Here is an 18,853-nt window from a genome sequence, read left to right as displayed (position 1 = left end):
GTAGAAGCTAAGTATGAGTTAATATGTTTTTTCTTTTAGGGACAAAGGTGAAGCCAATGTCAACTTTAACATGTATTCTTGTGTGCTTTTTAAATGTAGATTACCAGTGCTCTTGACATGGAGGCTGTAACATTTAAAAAGCTGGTGAAGGGTCATGCCTATTCGGTCACAGGAGCCAAACAGGTACAATCTTCACTCCCTTGAAGAGTTTGAAGAGAGGGAATGTTGTGCAGTAGGTAGAACAGGGAATCAAGTCTCCTGGGTTCTGTTCCCAATTCTGTCGCTGTGTGACCTTGCAAAAGTCACTTCACCTGAGCCTGCCCAGCTATATAGTAGGAATAATAATATCTTAGACACCCATGTCCTGGGATTTAAATCATGAATGTTTGAGAGTCTCAGATATAAAGCAGTCTAAAAAGACAAAATATGTTGTGTGTTGTCTGGAGGGATTTTCAAGACCTTCAGAAAGAATCATAACTGCAGTGTTTATCGTGGGGTTATAGGGCTAGGTAGTAAAGTCAAACAGAAGAGGAGTGGGTGCAGTACACTGGCAGATCCATGTTTCATTGCCTACCCCATTGCCCACCCCATTCCAAGTGGCTCTGCTGTAGCAGGTCTTTGTGGCACAACCACCTAGCATGTATCTTGTTACACGTTTGTGACTTTGCAGAAAATAAGTGGAGTTCATTTTTTTTTTCCTGTCTGATGTAATTGGGTGACCATCAACTATTGCTTAAATCCCATGAGACAGAGCAGGATTGGCACATTAACACACTTTCTCCAGCTTTGTTTTACCCATGCCCTCTGCAGCAATTAGATGCCCTGGTGGTTTAAGGGAATGTGTCAGGTTAAAAATAATAAATCTGCAATAAAAACCTATACCCTTGAACCAGCAACTCACTTTTTTTAAACTACCACTTTAAAGTCTCTGCATGATTTAGTATTTTGTATTTGAGCCTTAAAAATAAGGCAACCTTTTTTGTTTGTTTGTTCATTTGTAATATTGGGTTGTCACTTGTGACAGATTTCACACAATGTACAAATCATAGATTCATAGATATTAAGGTCAGAAGGGACCATTATGATCATCTAGTCTGACCTGCAAAACGCAGGCCACAGAATCTCACCCACCCACTCCTGCGATAAACCTCTCACCTATGTCTGAGCTATTGAAGTCCTCAAATCGTGGTTTAAAGACTGCAAGGAGCAGAGAATCCATGTGTTTCTATGTGTTACTTAATAACACTTTTGGATTACTAAAGTCGAAAGAATTTTAAAATCTCATATACTTCTTGATGCCTATATGTGATTCACCAAGACTGTGAAACTAGACTGGTCAGTTTTAAAGCACAATGCTACCTGCTATGTATGGCTTCTAAACATCTGCAGAGAAATATCTATATCTGAGGATACCTGAAAATGCCCCTTTAAAACACTGTCTGCAATAGAATCAGAACCTTATTAGCTATAATGATGTTTAAATATGACTGTAGCTAGTAAGGTCCTGATACCATTGTGGCTAGGGCCTTAATTAATGGAGCACAGTGGCATGTATGCACACAGTTCTTGGTCATAAGCAACAATTTTCTCACTATCTGATCTATTTTAGGTTTTTTCCTATAGCATTCATCCCAATAGTATCCAAATTCTGCACAACAGTTTCTGCAGAGTGAAAAAGTTGTTTTCATTTAAAGCTAATCACAGTTTTTCTTCCTCAGAGCACTCTCGTGTTAAAAGCTAGTTATGTTTTTCTCCTCTCCATCGTAGTCTTTTGCATGACAATTCTTTGTGCACCTGGCTGTAAGGCATAAATACTACAGAAAGCAAGTATTATTGTATCTCTAACTGGATATCTGTGGTGATTACAGATTAACTTCCGAGGACAGAATGTTAATCTAATTCGAATGCGAAACCCATGGGGAGAGGTGGAATGGACTGGAGCCTGGAGTGATAAGTAAGGATCAATTCCTTTTTATACAGATTTTGAAGATCATAAGTGCTGGAACTCGGGGTGCTGCGGATGCTGCCACAGCCCCTGGTTTGAACTGGTTTCCATCATATACAGGGTTTACAGTTTGGTTCAATGGCTCTCAGCACCCCCACTACACAAATTGTTCCAGCGCCCATGCTGAAGATTGGAGGGGGAAAATAATAAATAAAATTTACTCTTGGTGGAAGGTGTCAGCTTGACAGGTCTAGACACTGAACTTCCACAGCATAGGTTAGGTAGCAGTCAATCTTCCCACACACAACCCTTGCTAGCATGTCTCCACTCTGACTTAAAAGGAAGATCTGAAGTTGAGGGTAGTTCAGTCCTTGTACACTGCTGCAACTGGCAAAAAGGGGACCAAATAGTGCCAACTAGGATAATGATTCATGAGATGTAGATATCTTCCCACTAGGAATTGGACTGCAGATGTATCAATTCACTTCCTATAGGCTCTCATTGCTTAGATATCAAGGTGATAAGGACCTTGGATAAATGGCAAATAGCTGTCAGAAAAGAACTGCTTCTAGTCATTACCAATCTGTATCAGAACTAGTGACCTAGAGGTAAAAGGCTCTATCTATTGCAAATTTGTTCAATCCCCAGCATGTACATTTAACAAATAAATTAAAAATCCCAAGACAAAGCATTCCACTGCACACACAATTCTTCCCCTATGGAGAGGATGAGAGACAGAATGAACTGTGTGTGACAGATGTTAGTCAGATATTATGGTGATGAGGATGATATATGAACCTATTACATACACCACACATAATATTAATGATCAATGAGTTCTGAGTTTTCCAGTGATACGTTACATGTCACCCTTTGGGTGAATATCCTAACAACGTGTCACCTGGCAGTGGGGTACTCTTAGGGTCACACCTGTATAAAACAGAATTATTTTGTTGGATCCTACACCCAATTTGTGGAATTGGAAATAAACTGCTGAGCAACAGCACAGGAACTGCTTGAAATACAGACCACACGTGTCTACAGCCAGTAATGATAATATTTTTCTTACTAATGAGCAGTGTGGGATGATAATGTTGCCCACAATGGGCCAAATTCAGCACTGTTGTAACTGGCATAGCTCCAACAGGTCAGTGGAGTTGCACCTCCTTCTTCCAGAATTTAATTTACTGTGAGTTGTTCAAGCTTTAGGACTCACGGCATGTATGAACTGCTTCACCCCTGCAGCTCTTCTGAGTGGAACGTGGTGGACCCATCTGTGGGACAGCAGCTAAGGATTAAAATGGAAGATGGGGAATTCTGGTAAGTGGAAAGCACAGTTTGCACTAACCCTTATTTTACACTCGTGTGACCAAGTTAAAAGGGGTTTTAAATATGCGCAAATAAGCTGAGATTCTGTGTTTTTTTAAATTTGTCTTAAGTGGTGTTTTTACCAGTGAAAACCCATGCTACATGAAGCAAATGTTTGAAAATGTTTTTGCTGCAAATGGATCTCAGTGCTGTCTGGAATCAGTTTTGTGCTTTTTTGGAGAGTGGCACTCAGCTAACCATGAAGTCAGTGACCATGAAGTCAGTTTGGAAAAACACCAAAACAGATTGGTCTTTGCAGCTGAAAATAATATTCCCACCCACCTGCTCCCCTACCAAAAAGAAAAAAGAAAAAAAAATCCACCGTGAACTCAATGGGGCTGATCTTCAGCTGGCATAAATCAGGGAAATTCAACTGAAGATAATGAAGTTAGACTGATTTATACCATCTGAGGATCTGGCCCTCTAAATTTATTTTATATATTGTTTAGATGTTATAGAGTATTATTATTTTTTACCTGTATTCCCATAAAGCCTAGGAGCCCTACTCATGGACCAGGACTCCATTGTATTAGGTACTGTACAAACAACAAAAAGATGGCCCCTACCTGTGAGAGCTTAGAATCTCAACATAGGACAAGAGACAACGGATGGATATAACAGATCAAAGTGTGGGTGGGGAGGTACAAGGAAACAATGAGTAGTGCTGTTGGTTTTCACCAATCATTATAAAAAGGTTTTGAAAAGGCTTGGACTCCTTTGCTGTGGGATTTTGAATAAGAAGTAAATCCAAAATATAAGATCTTGGATTCACTATAGCTGGGAATTATTACCATACAAGCAAGGAATAAAAGGCATGAATTGGTGAAGGATCAGGGTAGAACAAAAAGATCTCTATTCTTTGTGAGGCTGTGGAAAGCTTTGATATCTACATAAAACATGATCATCAAATGCATCATGGGTCTTGAGGATAGAGCTGATTAGGAATTTTTCAGTGAAACGTTTGTTCACCAAAAAATGCAGATTTGTTGAAACTGAAGCTGTTTGTGAAAAAGGGCAATTTATACAAATTTCCTGACTCAAAATATCTTAAGGAAAAAGTTTTGAAATTGTGAAAATGAAACATTTCAACATTGTCAAAAGAAAAATCTACTTTTCTGGTCTGAGATGATTTTATTTAGAAATCTAAGCTAACTAGAACTTTAAAAAATCTAAATCAAAATGTTTTGGAATTACCAAAAAGAAATATTTTGATTGACCTGAGCTGAATTTTTTTTTTTTTTTTTTTTTTTTTTTTTTTGGTTTTTCAGTTTGTGAAAATATGATTGAATTTTGTCCTGATTTGGGATGAAAAACGTTTTGCGCACTGAAAAATTTACATGGGATAGGAAAACCGCTTCACACCCAGCTCAACTTGAGAGAAATTTTTGCGGTAGTTTCTCTGACTGACACCTGTGTGAGCTCACTGGATTTCTTTCTTCTTAGGATGTCCTTCCAAGATTTTTTGAGAGAGTTCACACGGCTGGAGATCTGTAACCTTACTCCAGATGCACTGAAAGCACGCAAGTTCCGCAAGTGGAACTCAACACTCTATGATGGCACCTGGAGACGGGGGAGCACAGCTGGAGGCTGCAGGAATTTTCCAGGTAAGGTATATGGTCCAGTGTGCTACTCGTAGTGCTAACCCACCCAGAACACCTGATTTTATCAAACTAGCCTGATGCTGGCTGTTAAAACAGTTTTACACTGAGACATAACAATTTCACTGCTCCCTGAGGAAATGTTTGTCGTTTACTGAGAATACCCGCTACAGAGACCCATGTTAACGAGGAAAGCTCATTTTTAGATGTATATTTGCTGAACTACACTTTTGCGATCAATTTAAACTATGAATGAGTGAAAACTTTGATAACCATGAATAGTGGTCTATCCATTTCCAGTGACTGTTTTGTACTGGGGTGGTCAGGTTTTCATCGCATTCAGGGACTAACAGACTTCTGGCTCAAAGGGTAAATCTACAGTGTGTGTGACTGCAGCTTGTGTAGATAAACCCAACCTAACTTGGGTACCAATGGTACTGAAGCCATGGCATCCTGGGCCTCAACATAGGGTGTACAAACTCACCCAGAACCCTAGGCTATTACTTGGGCAGCTAGCCCATGCTGCCATGGCTTTATTGCTAACAGTGCCCAAGCTAGATATGTTAAAGCTATCTTAAGTATGTCTACATGATGATCCACAGTCATGCCCCGTGATTGCAGTGCAGACATACCCTATACCTTAAAACAACCAGGCATATGTAAGGATAGCTTGTTGTTTAATTTATTCCTTTCTCTTCCTGCCCTTCAGCTACGTTCTGGATAAACCCTCAGTTTAAAATCCGACTGGAAGAGGTGGATGATAATGATGATAACTACAGCAGGGAATCGGGCTGCAGCTTTCTCCTGGCACTCATGCAGAAGCACCGTCGCAGGGAAAGGCAATATGGGAAGGACATGGAGACCATTGGCTTTGCTGTCTATGAGGTAACTATGGGCTCTGTAACAATCCGTGCTCCCAGAGATCTGTAGCTTCTGGTTAGCATAACCGCCTTGTCTCTCTCCCCTCTGAGAATAACAGTTCTTTATAAGATTAATAGGCTCAGTTGCATATAATTAGCCTTCAAATGTTAGCTCATTGTGGAGCTGCCTCTGTACCTTGGATGAATTAACCTGTCACCCCAGCTTGTTGGGGCAGCAGGGCTTCCTTATAGGAACAGCAGTATGGGGAGTAGGGAGGGGAAGGTGACCTAAGGCTTCAAGGGTGGGTGCCCCTGAACACCATGTATACTTCATTGCAATGACACAAGAGAAGTAAGAGATGTGAGGGGAAACCATTGCTTAAACTCTGTTCCAAGCATAAATACTTGAAATGGTAATTATAGGAATGCAGAAGATGACTGGCTAAGTAAATAACTAAATATAGATGTTATCTTTTTCCTGTGCTAACAGAACATTAGTTTCATTGTAACTTACTGACTTCTAATTTGTATCTCTAAAGGTTCCTCCTGAGGTATGTATGGAAATTCTTTCATCAGATACCAACTATAGGTAATGCATATTTAAATCAATCCTTTTGGTAGGGATAACCTTGCATGATGATGCATAATGTGGCTTCATTTTGGATTCAGACACTTCTTCATTTAGAAATGATCAAGGTGGCTCCAAGGCTTTTATTTTGTATCCATCCCAGACAATCTGAGTTCTTTGATATTCATCCAGATCATGGTCTGAACAGCATGTCTTACTTTTATGGAATTTTTCATTCTTCTATTGACACACCATTAACAGGAACTGATGTACTGTAATGACATTTTGTGTGTGTGTGAGTTTTCTAAGGTCCTATTTTTATTCTAAATATCTCTTAGGTACTTATATTGCCTCTATCACTGTAGTATATGAGCACCTCCAAATCCTTAATCATTATACCACTGTGAGGTAGGGAAGTATCCCTGTTTTACAAATGGAGAACTATGGCACAGAGAGTCTAAGTGACTTGCCCAAAGTCATACAGGAGGTCTGGCAGAGCAGGGTCTTGAACTCAGGTCTCCTAAGTCCTCAGCTATTACCCTGACCACTGGACCATCCTTTCTCTTTAATGTTATCCTTTCTGCTTCCCTGGGTTGGACCATCCTATACTTGTTTTAAGAGGGAGGGGCACAGTTCCCATCAGAGCCCATTAACACTGCTCTTGAGTTAGCCAAAGGAATGCGATGCAGTTCTCAGACCCTGCAGGCTGGGAATATGGGAACCTTAGGTTTGATTCAATGTGTGGCAGCCATTACATTTATTTTCACTCATTATTTGAGCAGGAAAACCTATGTGGCACAGAGGAAAAATGCCAATGTCTTGACCAGTGTGCTTCCAAAGGACCCTCTGCCTTTTTCCAGGGATCTTCCTTATCTTTTATTGTGGTACTATTTAAACATCCTGGTTGGCTAGACCTTTGTACTGGGCCTTTAGCAGCCTGTGCGGAGCAGAAGATTTGCCAGCTCATGGCGGTGACTATATATCTCTCTCTGGCAGTTTGTAGGCCAGTCTGCAGTTCACCTGAAACGAGATTTCTTCCTGGCGAATGCCTCACGAGCCCGCTCGGAGCAGTTCATAAACCTTCGTGAAGTCAGCACACGCTTCAAGTTGCCTCCAGGGGAGTATATTGTTGTGCCTTCCACCTTCGAACCTAACAAGGAAGGAGATTTTGTCCTCAGGGTCTTCTCAGAGAAAAAAGCTGGAACTGAGTAAGTCTCAAGGCTCATCTTTGATTATGGCAGGTGTTTGTGTGAACTAGTAGCTTTTTTCCAGGAATTGGGCCCCAGAGGAGAGAGGGATGAATCATGTCCAATACCACTACCACCGCTGGCAGCCCCATACTTGCTTTTTCTAACTGATGCTAGCCTATGAGGGCTTTCCAATATAGGGGAAACTTTAATAATGTCAAGGCCCTTTCACAGGACTGCAGTTAGTACACGAGTGTGGGATTTTATTCATGTATCTCTATTATCCGGTTTTTGTAATCTTTGGGAACTTTTGTTCCCAAGCTTCGTATTTTTCTCTCTCTGACTGATTGTGAAGAAGGAATGTGTCACAAACTTACTTATTCTAGATCAGCCAAGGCCTGTAGTCCATGTGGCTGTGGAAACCAATATGTAGGAGATGTGATGGTTGGAAAAAGAGAGGGCTGATACGGTGGATAATATTGTGTCCTGCTATGCTAGAGATCCTGCATTAGAGCCTTACATCTGTTTCCCTGGACCCATAAGGGTTTGGGGCTGCCAAACATTACTGAAACATAGGTACCAGCCTCTCTTGCACCCAGAAACTTGTCCCCCTGAGAACTAATGTATAGCATTTATACATGCTCACACAATATTGTGGCCACACAGTACCTCCTCTCTTGCCACAAGGGTTTTGCTATTTTGATTCCTTCATGGACATTTTGTCTGTGTTTCTGCAGGGAGATGGATGATCAGATCCAGGCTAATCTTCCAGATGAAGTAAGAACCCCTTATCCACTAACCTCTGCAAGAGCAGAGACTAAGGATTCCTTTTTGAGGTTTAAGACCACTCAGAGTTCTAGCACAGTCACTTGGTTTCAATTCACAGCCTGTGGCTATGTTCCGAGAGCTCTGTTCATATAGTCAATCATAAGAGGCTCCTACTGTTTCCTTACATTCTTCTGATAACTTTTTAAAATTATTTTCTTTCCATGCTAATAAACTGCATGCCAATGCTTGCCCTTTCCAGTAGAATAGGCAGCTAGAAAGTGTTGTTTCCTTGCATAAGAAGCCAGAGATCCATCTCTTGCAGTGCCATATCCTTAACTAGCTACTATGGCTCTATCCATGTAGTACAACTTCTGAGGCTGACTCAACCTAGCTGTCATGGAACCAGAGGCCTGAACAACAGAAGATCTGGGTTGAACGCAGATTTTTACGTACTATAGTTCCCCATCCCTATGCAACACGTCTCTGCTCTCTGGCGAAACTGGACTTGTGTAAGAGTTCTGATTTAGTGGTGCTAAGGTATTGCTCGAGTGACCTAAACCTAACTCCCTCAGGAGCTAAATGCATTATTTTTACTGCACAACCCCTCCCCTACTGGTTTAAGGAGTGAGAAGCTGAATGTGGGATTCAAATACTCAAATGTGGGATTCTACTGCTTGGCTATTGTTGCCATGATATCTTTACTACTTCTGTATTCTCCTGTCCAGCCATGGGCTCACAACAGATTTCCTGGGATACATATTTCCTTGCTGCATGCCTTTCATGGGCTGTGTACTTTACTCTTCTGAGAAGTAGCCAATCAAAAGTTTGTTCTCTTTCCTCAGAAAGTGCTTTCTGAAAGTGAGATTGATGACAGTTTCAAGCAACTTTTCAAGCAGCTCGCTGGAGCGGTAAGTGTGCTGTTCTTACTGAGTTAAGATGAAGGGGCAAGTATATGTCAAACCTGCTAACTTTGAAGGAGGTGTGGCTGCAGCTCTTATTCCTTTGGCGATGGGTGGAAAAGCAACATGTATAAAGAAAAATCTATGTACTATACATAGTGGTCCCATTGAGGAGTCCCTACTTATTACAATATCATTTTCTAAGCAGCTGGAGCAAATGTAACCTTGATTTATGTGTTCCCAAGTAAGAGTTTAAAGATAAGAAATAGAACCAAGCTGCACTCATTCAATTTGATCCTCCAGAGCAGTTACAGATAATTTAATTTATTGGAGGACTGTGAATGACACAATGAGTGATAGAATTAAAGATTTCATTTAAAATAAAATAATTAGTTGAAGCAAACAGGCATTACAATATAACCGTACACTGCCTTTATGTGCACATTCCAAGATGAAATGGTGCATCCAGAGATGATCAGTCCCTGGATGAGAAGAAGGGGAATATAATCTTCTCTCTAATGGTATCTTAATGGTGAATGAGTGCACTAATATAAAATTAGCATACTACTGTTTTTATAATCAATTGTAACAACATCCGTTAATTAATTAAGTCTACCTTTTACCATATCTATATTTCCACTACCATATTTAATCTTCTGTACCCCCAAACCGAATGTTTTTTACTCATTGGCTATAAATATCAAACATCATTCTAATTATCATTTGCGTCAATGCAGTTTCAACAGTTACCAATATTCCAAACCATCCAAAAATTTCCTTACAACACCTGCTAAAATCAGTTAAAACAAAAACATATTTACTACTTGACCATAATTTGTCTCTAACTTGCCTCTGAATTGTCTCACTTTACTTCACTTATATTTTACTAGGCCTTATTATTATCAAGCCCAAATTTTAGGCCCCAAAACCAGTTCTTTACTTACATTTTAATCTAACATATACAAGCATCATCTCTACACAAGATGAAATGCTTTCCAATTATTCAGCAAAATGAGCTGGCTGTGTTGTTTGTCCTCTTTCAGGTTTAGGACACTTGAGGTGTGAATCGTCTAATTCTAAATCTTTTTTCCCCATACCATACCTTAGTCCAGCTGCTAGACTAATATTTTGCTTCACATGATGTAAGAAGGTAAGTATGATTAGGCCTCAGTAGCTGAATGGATTACCTCCAAAGAAAAATGAGGTTCTATGCGAAATGGTGTTGACTATCTTTTTAGGTGACACTTTTCCAACTTCATCATTACTGAATTAATGCCTCCATGTGGTAGTAGGAGGGAGCACTGCTGCTGGAGGTTTTGCCTTGACAGTTTATGGTAATTAAAGTTGAACACGAGCTCCCTGTGTGATGCAGTAGCTAAGACAGCAAACACAGTCTTTGGATATATAAGCAAGGTAATATAAAGTAGGAGAAAGGAGGTGGTATTACCTCTGTACATGGCATTAGTGAGACCATTCTGGTATCCAAATTTCAAAAAGCTTGTTGAACAATTGGGAAAAAGGTACAGAAAAGAGCTACAAGAACAATTCAAGGTATGGAAAACATACCTTCGTGTCGGAGACATAAGAAGCTCAGTCTATGTAGTTTACTCAAGAGAAGAATGAAAAGTGACTTTTTATTGTATTCCACAAGTAAATATATGGGGAAGAGATTTCTGAAAATAGACAGCTCTTTAATTTAGCAGAAAAGACACAATGAGATCCAGTGACTGAAGCTGAAGGTAGACAAATTCAGATTAGAAATAAGGGGACATTTTTAACAGTGAGGGAAATTAATCACTAGAATAATTTAGCTAGGGATGTGGTGGATTCTTCATCACCTGAAGTCTTCAAATCAAGACTGGATATCTTTCTAAAAGATTTGCTATAGCTCAAGTAGAAGTTATGGGTTAAATGCAGAAATTATTGGGTGAGACTCCCCATCTTATGCTTTGCAGAAGGTCAGAGTAAGTCCCTCCTGGCCTTTAAATCTATGAATCTCAAGACACTGACTTCTCACAGAAATATAGAGGGTTTGGCCCAAGTCATTTTAGCCAAATTCCAATTCTGCCTCTAAAACGTCTCTGGAAGTTTCAGTTGGCTAGCATATTCTTCACTTCCCATCCTAAACTAATGTGTGGTGTTGCTATGCACTGTTACTTGCTGCCACCATTCATCTAATAAACGTGGCTGCATCTTAGCCATGGGTGGTTCTGTACATAATTTGTACAACAATTTAATCACTTTGAGGTGAGAGACACTATAGAAATGCAGTATTATTTCTTCGGTTCTTCCAGGATATGGAAATCAGTGTCTCAGAACTGCAGACTATCCTCAACAAAATCATAAGTAAACGTAAGTAATGGGAAAACCAGCTGACCTATTAGTGTCATAGTCTGAATCTGGGTATTTCTTGGTCAATCTCTGTAATCCAGCGTACCATGTGGCTCTCTGCTTGAAGTAGTACTAGCAATCTGATGCACCCAAACTGGTAGCTGTAGCTTGGGCACTGGCACTCTTTTTTGAGTATCAGTGTTGTACCAGTATATGAGACAGAATCAATATATTTCTCTCTTCCACCGGTTGGAAGCAGTCTCATTATCTACTAGCAGAGGATGGAAATGAAAATAATTATTGCCTCACTCCTTCATTAAGGTTGCATTCTTACAAGAAATCTAAAAAAAACCCTCAAATGTTTGTAACGAGGGTGCTAGCTTTTCACACAGTGCATTATAAACAACTCTGCTATGTGCCTTACCTTTGCCTCCTCTTTGCTTTAAATTCCAGATAAAGACCTCCGGACTAAAGGGTTCAGTACTGAGTCATGCCGAAGTATGGTGAACCTCATGGATGTATCCTCCTTCTGCATCTTTGTTACATGCAAGTGACTTCCTGGCCCTTTGGGTTGTGTCATGCCTGTAAGATGTAGATGTAAGATGAGGGGATTTTTTTTAAGATTAAGTAAAAATGACATATTATAGCTGCCAGGGTGCTAGTCTTTAGTGGAGACTTTGGTTGGTTTCTTCTTGGGGTGTGATGGGAGAGGAAGTTCCTCTTCAGGAAGTACAATAGCTTATAAACATTTCTCCTTAATAATTTTTCCTGAATAGAGAGATGGAAATGGGAAATTAGGACTGGTGGAATTCAACATCCTCTGGAACAAAATTAGGAGTTACCTGGTAGGTGAAGTTGCTATTGATCCCCTGCTTCCTTTAGCTTATCCATATCAATGACAGAGAATTTCTGATGTCACCTGAAAATGCTCTGGTACCAGCACTGACAATTTGGTGCTTTTTTTTATTCAGCCTTTGTTGTTCGTGTACACAGCAATGTGGTATCTTTGCACATTTTCAGTAGACTGTGTGACTCTGTTTATTACAGTCCATGAGATTGCTGACCCCACCTCAGGAGTGTCCAGTACCCTTATGTGTCCTTTTTTGTTTTTTGTTAAGGCTGTCTTTAGGAAGTTTGATTTAGACAAGTCTGGATGCATGAGCGCCTATGAAATGCGAATGGCGCTGGAGTCTGCAGGTGATGTATCACATTCTGTGATAGAGTTAACTTACTACCTTCCATTTAATTCATTTGTCAGTTAATTCATAATCATTTCCATCAGAAACCAAACAAATACCACTTGTACCCTTTATTCCAACCACGATGGAACCAAGATTTCGATAGGTTTGTCCAGATAATCCATCTAGGTACTGTAGAAAAATGATCAAACAGTTGTATGATAGGTTAAAATTCTGAGTAAAGCCAAAGAAGAGAGCTCCAGTGAGATCTATGCAACTCTGCTTTAGATGTAGCTGACCTAAGTGCTACTGTGCTCTGTGCAAGAAATTATTTGCCCTCTTGTGGTTGCACAGAAAACCGCAGTAGTTGCTTGTTACAATCCAAAATGACAAGATTTGATTGGTAGTAGCAAAGAATAATCATACTGGATCAGATCAGTGGTCCATCTAACAGTCTATCCTATTTCGAACAGTGCCCATACAAGCTGCTTCAGAAACCGTGTAGTTATGGAGTAACCTGCCCACAGAGAAAGTTTCTTCCTAACCCCTCTTGGCTAATGTCCTACAACATAAATATTTATATCCCTTCCAAAACTCTGGGTTTTTTTAATCCTTACTATAACCCAGGATATTCTAGTTATCCATATAAATGGCCAATCCTTTTTTGAATCAAGCTAAATTCTTGGCCTCAGTGATGAATAAACAGATCTCTCTATACATATAAGACTTTCCAACACTGGTCTGTTTACTCCATGTAATACCTGTGTGCCTGAAATCAAGTGGTGTAATGCTGTTTTAACTTGCTTGACTTTTTAATATAGTAATGTTTTGACAGGCTTTAAACTGAACAAGAAACTGTATGAATTGATCATCACCCGTTATTCTGAGCCCGACTTGGCTGTTGACTTCGATAACTTTGTGTGCTGTTTAGTACGACTTGAAACCATGTTCAGTAAGTACAAATTTCTGAAAGTATTTTTATGTTTCTAACGTGTTGTTTCTTACCATGTGGGTAAGAATTTCCTATTATGGTACTATACAGATATTTTTGTGTACAACCCAGCTGGAAATCAGACTCTAACCACTCAGTTTTAAAATATTTTCTTGATCTGTGCCAGCTCATGAAGTTTGGGTACTAATGCCCATGGTATCAAGTAACCCATTTGGTGCTGACAGTGAGTATTTTCCCAACAGTCAGCATTTTGCGTTGGCACTATTCAAACTCTTGACCGTGAGCCATTGGTTGATGGTGCTACTCACAGAATATTTAATAACTGTTGTAAAGCTATTTATTGGGATTAGTAGACTATCAACGATGGTAGATGGCAGAAGGCAAGGATAATATGCAGGACAGAGAGCTCTTTGATGGAGAGATTACTAGTTGAAGCATCTGTTAGTAATTTTATTGCAAATACCAGCACCACAGTTTATTTTTTAACCCTGTCTTTATTTCGATTTGAAAGGGCTGGGCCCTACCTTTATTCTGTTGGTAGCAAGAATTGTACATGAATTTCATTCAATGGATTCTGATGCAATGTTGGATTAAAATGCAGTAAAGGGAAGGTAAACGTTCTCCAGCAGGTTTTCTTGGTGAAGTGGTACCTATTCCATTTGGAGAGAATTCAGAGGTATACTACTTTCTATAGGAGGTCTGAGAATTACCCAGAGGCATAAAAGTTTTTAAATGGTGCAATTAAAAAATAATAATTACAAAACATTCCCCTCTTCCCCCCTTTCCCCATCTATGTAGGGTTTTTTCAATCTCTGGACACAGATAAAGATGGAATTGTCACTTTCGACTTATTTAAGGTACATACTTTTTTTCCTCCCCCTGGTTTGCGTGGGTCTCTTACTTCCCATAGCTGGCACTTTGGAGTAGATATTAACACCTCCCATGTTAGTCTTGCTCCTCCCCTTGCTCATTATTCTATGAGTCATAAGAAAAATAAATACAATTCACTACACATTCAGCCACAAAAGAGGTAGTGATAGTGTTCTCCAGTATTTAGTGCAAATGATAGAGAATCAGGATTTCTTGGTTCTGTCCCAGCTCTCTCATGAATTTTGGGCATAATAGTATGCCTCTGTTTGTCCATCTCTAGCAAAAATACCTACCTCATACAGGTGTTATGAGGCTTTGAATTTATTAATACTTACTACTACAACTACTAATTTGTGGTCCTTGATGAAAGTGGCTATGGATATGCAATTATAATTAATTACTAATCTGTAAATTTGTCTCAAACACCAATTTGCCCCCCAAGTGTTCCCATAAACTACTTCGGTTTTTAATACAAACTGGTAGGTTTACCAAGACTTTCTGATTTATTTTATCCAAGCAGAGTAATGCTGTCAGCTAGTGGTCTCCTCATCTGGGGCCTGATCTAAAGACCACTTTTAATAGAAGTCATTCCACTGCTTTCAATGGATTTTGGAGCATGCCCTTAGGTGGATATGAAAGTAGAGTCTGAAAGGCTTGGAGCAAGAAGAGGGCATATACACATACTTTTATTGTACAAACAAACATGTTATGCTATACATGCTTTGGCGCTTTCCTTCCTTTAGATGTAGTACAAAGAAATGTACACTGATTCCTCATTAATATGGTAATGGTTTCAGGTGGAAATGGAGATGCAGGTTCCTGGAGATGATACACATTCTCTTTCTTTCTCCTCTGCAGTGGTTACAGCTAACCATGTTTGCTTGAAGAAGAAAAGGAGCCACTCCCACCTAGCCATTCAGCTTTCTTCCCCATGTAATCTCAGCTGCAAGTGCCTTTGCCTTGGGATAAGGGGGAGGGGGGATGTCTCCTCCTCCTTGCTGCCTCTGCTCCTTGCTCCACACCTACAGAAGCCTCACTTTGGACAAAGGGACCCAACGCCGAAGCATGGACATAATCTTATCAGTTCCTACCCTTATGCCTGGTTGCCTTGTCCTTGGAAGCCTTTCTGCACCTTCCCTCAGGCAGATAAAGCCGTGCTGTTTTTAATTTTTAGTGCAACATTTCGGTGAGAAACTGCAGGACCCAGTGCCAAAGCCACATATGCGCCTTCTCATTCAATTATGTGCTTATTTTTTTTAAATGGATAAGTACGTCTGATGATGCCAATGGGGGATGATGTAGAGCCCACCATGCAGAGTATCCTAGAAAAGCTGCTGCCTTCCAGAGGTCACATTTTCTAGGCTCCTTCTCTGCCCTTTGCTTTTTGGATTTGTTCTTGATTGCTTTGTTAGTGAAGACTCTAACTGAAGTGCTAAATATTACAATGTGCCAAGGCAACCTCTTTCCCTCAACCCACTCCCTTCCTGTCCCTGTATTACTGGTCTTTACTCTCCACTCTTCTCTCCTCGCCCACCCCCAGAACTTCCGTTTCAGGCTCTGGCTTTTTGGTTTTCAATTTCCTGAGACAGACCCCAAAAGGATTAGGGCTGTATTTGCAGGTCTCTTTAAATGAGCCCTGTTCCATGCTCTCTTTACATTTGAGAATATACATGAGAGAGGGACAGTGAGAAAGAGCCCAGTGAACTGGCAATGTGTGAACCTCATTCATGGTGCACTGTGAAAAGCCTTCACCTTGAGATGGTTGACCTGGTATTTCTTGAGCCTCAAGACTACAATAGCCAAACACCTTTCACCTATTTCACCTTTGCCTTTTCACACTTCTGGTGTACTTATCCAAGCTTAAAGTGGCATGAACACTCTCCAAAGCCTTCTCTCTCTGAGGTCAAAATGTTCTTGTCATTTGCTATTTTTTATATTCCTGTATGTGATAAGGGGATTTTGAGGTGATTAGCATGCATATTTAACATTGCCAGAAGAATCAATATCAGGGATTATGTTATACACACATATTGAGTAGTTTTATTTTGTATTACAGAAACCGAATGTTTTAATGCCAAAAATAAATTTTAAAAGTACTATTAAAACCATTTTCTCTGTGGTTTATTCCTTTCTGTTCGTTTGAAAAATTCAGCCATCCTGTCATTTTGGGTTGTTAGCTTAGCGCATATACACAAGGCTCCAATACAAAGCAAAACATAAACTCTATATCCAAGTTTCTCTGGTTCAGGCTGGACTTATGTGGTTATGTGCCAAGGTCTGGGCCAGCAATCCGTCTGCAGAGAGAAATACTAACTGGCACTCTGAATTGTGGAGTTAAAGCTAAGGTGTAAAATATATTGAATCTGAGAAGCCAAATAGTGTGTTGAATTAAAAAAAAAAAGTGTGCCTACTTACCACTCATGTTGAAAATAGAATACTTTTAAAATCAATTCTAGCATTCTGATTATACTACTGGAAACCTGGGGGCAGATAGTCATCAAGTATAAATTGTTTATAGCTCCACTGAGGTCATGAATTTGGAACTATGACAATTACGACCCTATAACAACTTACATCAGATGAAGCTCTGCCTCAAACAGATTAGTATTAGCTTGGGAGACAGAAAAGGGATAATTTGGATTATTGCCTACAATAATTTTACTAATAAAATTTGTTCCAGGTGAGCCTTGAGTGGGCCTGACAGTTATAAAAAGCCAGTCAGCTGCGAACCATAGAGGCTTTCATCTTGCAGGCTTCTCTGAGTAGTTACTACAACACCTGAGGAAGCTCTTAGAAGGAAGGTAATATGGATGGTGAGCATTCAGCTGTTGTTACCTGCACAGGATGTGCCATGTTTGTCTTTCTTCCACAGAACAGAAGCACCTTTGTCTGTAAAAAGTGCAAGCTGGTGTCCATATTGGAAGAGAAGGTTCAAGATCTGGAGAAACAAGAATCAACCCTGCATTGCATAAGAGAAACTGAAGATTTCCTGGACAGATGTCAGGATATGCTTCTACAGACACACCATTCTGAAGATTCAGAGCAGGCTGCGCAGCGGGGACAGAAGGACGGTGAAGGAATTTGGCAGCATGTGACCTCCAGAAGAAGAAAGGGGAGTGTCCATGTACCAGCAATGCAGATACAGGTAAGCAACCGTTTTCATGTTCTCTCCACAAGTAGTAATGCGGAGAGTGGACTAGATGATACATCTGAGGGAAGGGAGCAGAAGGAGACTCTGCTGATTGAAAGACATGAGATGCACTGTCCTAGGGATGCGGGTTCCACGACCACCGCTGCCAAGAGAAAGAAGCGGGCAGGGTGGTGGTCAGGGACTCCCTCCTCAGGGGGACTGAGTCATCTATCTGCTGCCCTGACCGGGAAAACCGAGACATCTGCTGCTTGCCAGGAGCTAGGATTCACAATGTGACGGAGAGACTGCCGAGACTCTTCAAGCCCTCGGATCGCTACCCCTTCCTGCTTCTCCACATGGGCACCAATGATACTGCCAAGAATGACCTTGAATGGATCACTGCAGACTACGTGGCTCTGGGAAGAAGGATAAAGGAGTTTGAGGCGCAAGTGGTGTTCTCGTCCATCCTTCCTGTGGAAGGAAAAGGCCCAGGTACAGACCATCGAATCGTGGAAGTCAACGAATGGCTACGCAGGTGGTGTCGGAGAGAAGGCTTTGGATTCTTTGACCATGGGATGGTGTTCCAAGAAGGAGAAGTGCTAGGCAGAGACGAGCTCCACCTAACGAAGAGAGGGAAGAGCATCTTCGCAAGTAGGCTGGCTAACCTAGTGAGGAGGGCTTTAAACCAGGTTCACCGGGGGAAGGAGACCAAAGTCCTGAGGTAAGTGGGGACGTGGGATACCGGGAGGAAGCACGAGCAGGAGAGCACAAGAGGGGAGGACTCCTGCCTCATACTGTGAAAGTGGGACAATCAGCGAGTTATTTTAAGTGTATAAACACAAATGCAAGAAGCCTGGGAAACAAGCAGGGAGAACTGGAAGTCCTGGCACAGTCAAGGAATTATGATGTGATTGGAACAACAGAGACTTGGTGGGATAACTCACATGACTGGAGTACTGTCATGGATGGATATAAACTGTTTAGGAAGGACAGGCAGGGCAGAAAAGGTGGCGGAGTTGCACTGTATGTAAGAGAGCAGTATGACTGCTCAGAGCTCCAGTATGAAACTGCAGAAAACCTGAGAGTCTCTGGATTAAGTTTAGAAGTGTGAGCAACAAGAGTGATGTCCTGGTGGGAGTCTGTTATAGACCACCAGACCAGGGGGATGAGGTGGACGAGGCTTTCTTCCGGCAACTAAC

The 18,853-nt window shown here is 40.7% G+C and overlaps 1 protein-coding gene across 2 annotated transcripts in view; it reads left to right on the top strand.

Moving 5' to 3' along the window:
* The window catches only part of CAPN1 (calpain 1), a 52,036-nt gene extending 35,407 nt beyond the window's left edge, over positions 1-16,629 (top strand). For both annotated transcript variants that reach the window (XM_027832484.3, XM_027832485.3), the window contains exons 7-22: positions 100-183; positions 1,869-1,954; positions 3,191-3,265; positions 4,757-4,917; positions 5,621-5,796; positions 6,311-6,322; positions 7,336-7,547; positions 8,264-8,303; positions 9,137-9,202; positions 11,488-11,545; positions 11,978-12,042; positions 12,301-12,369; positions 12,643-12,721; positions 13,538-13,654; positions 14,453-14,511; positions 15,383-16,629. In XM_027832484.3, coding sequence (XP_027688285.1) covers positions 100-183; positions 1,869-1,954; positions 3,191-3,265; positions 4,757-4,917; positions 5,621-5,796; positions 6,311-6,322; positions 7,336-7,547; positions 8,264-8,303; positions 9,137-9,202; positions 11,488-11,545; positions 11,978-12,042; positions 12,301-12,369; positions 12,643-12,721; positions 13,538-13,654; positions 14,453-14,511; positions 15,383-15,409 — 1,386 coding nt within the window. In that variant the 3' untranslated portion in view covers positions 15,410-16,629. The remainder of the gene's footprint in view (positions 1-99; positions 184-1,868; positions 1,955-3,190; positions 3,266-4,756; positions 4,918-5,620; positions 5,797-6,310; positions 6,323-7,335; positions 7,548-8,263; positions 8,304-9,136; positions 9,203-11,487; positions 11,546-11,977; positions 12,043-12,300; positions 12,370-12,642; positions 12,722-13,537; positions 13,655-14,452; positions 14,512-15,382) is intronic.
* The last annotated feature ends 2,224 nt before the right edge of the window (positions 16,630-18,853 follow it).

Source organism: Chelonia mydas, chromosome 7, assembly GCF_015237465.2.
Source record: "Chelonia mydas isolate rCheMyd1 chromosome 7, rCheMyd1.pri.v2, whole genome shotgun sequence".
In the NCBI taxonomy this organism is placed as follows: domain Eukaryota; kingdom Metazoa; phylum Chordata; order Testudines; family Cheloniidae; genus Chelonia; species Chelonia mydas.
The sequence above is the reverse complement of the archived record's forward strand: the minus strand, read 5'-3'. Positions and strand labels throughout refer to the sequence as shown.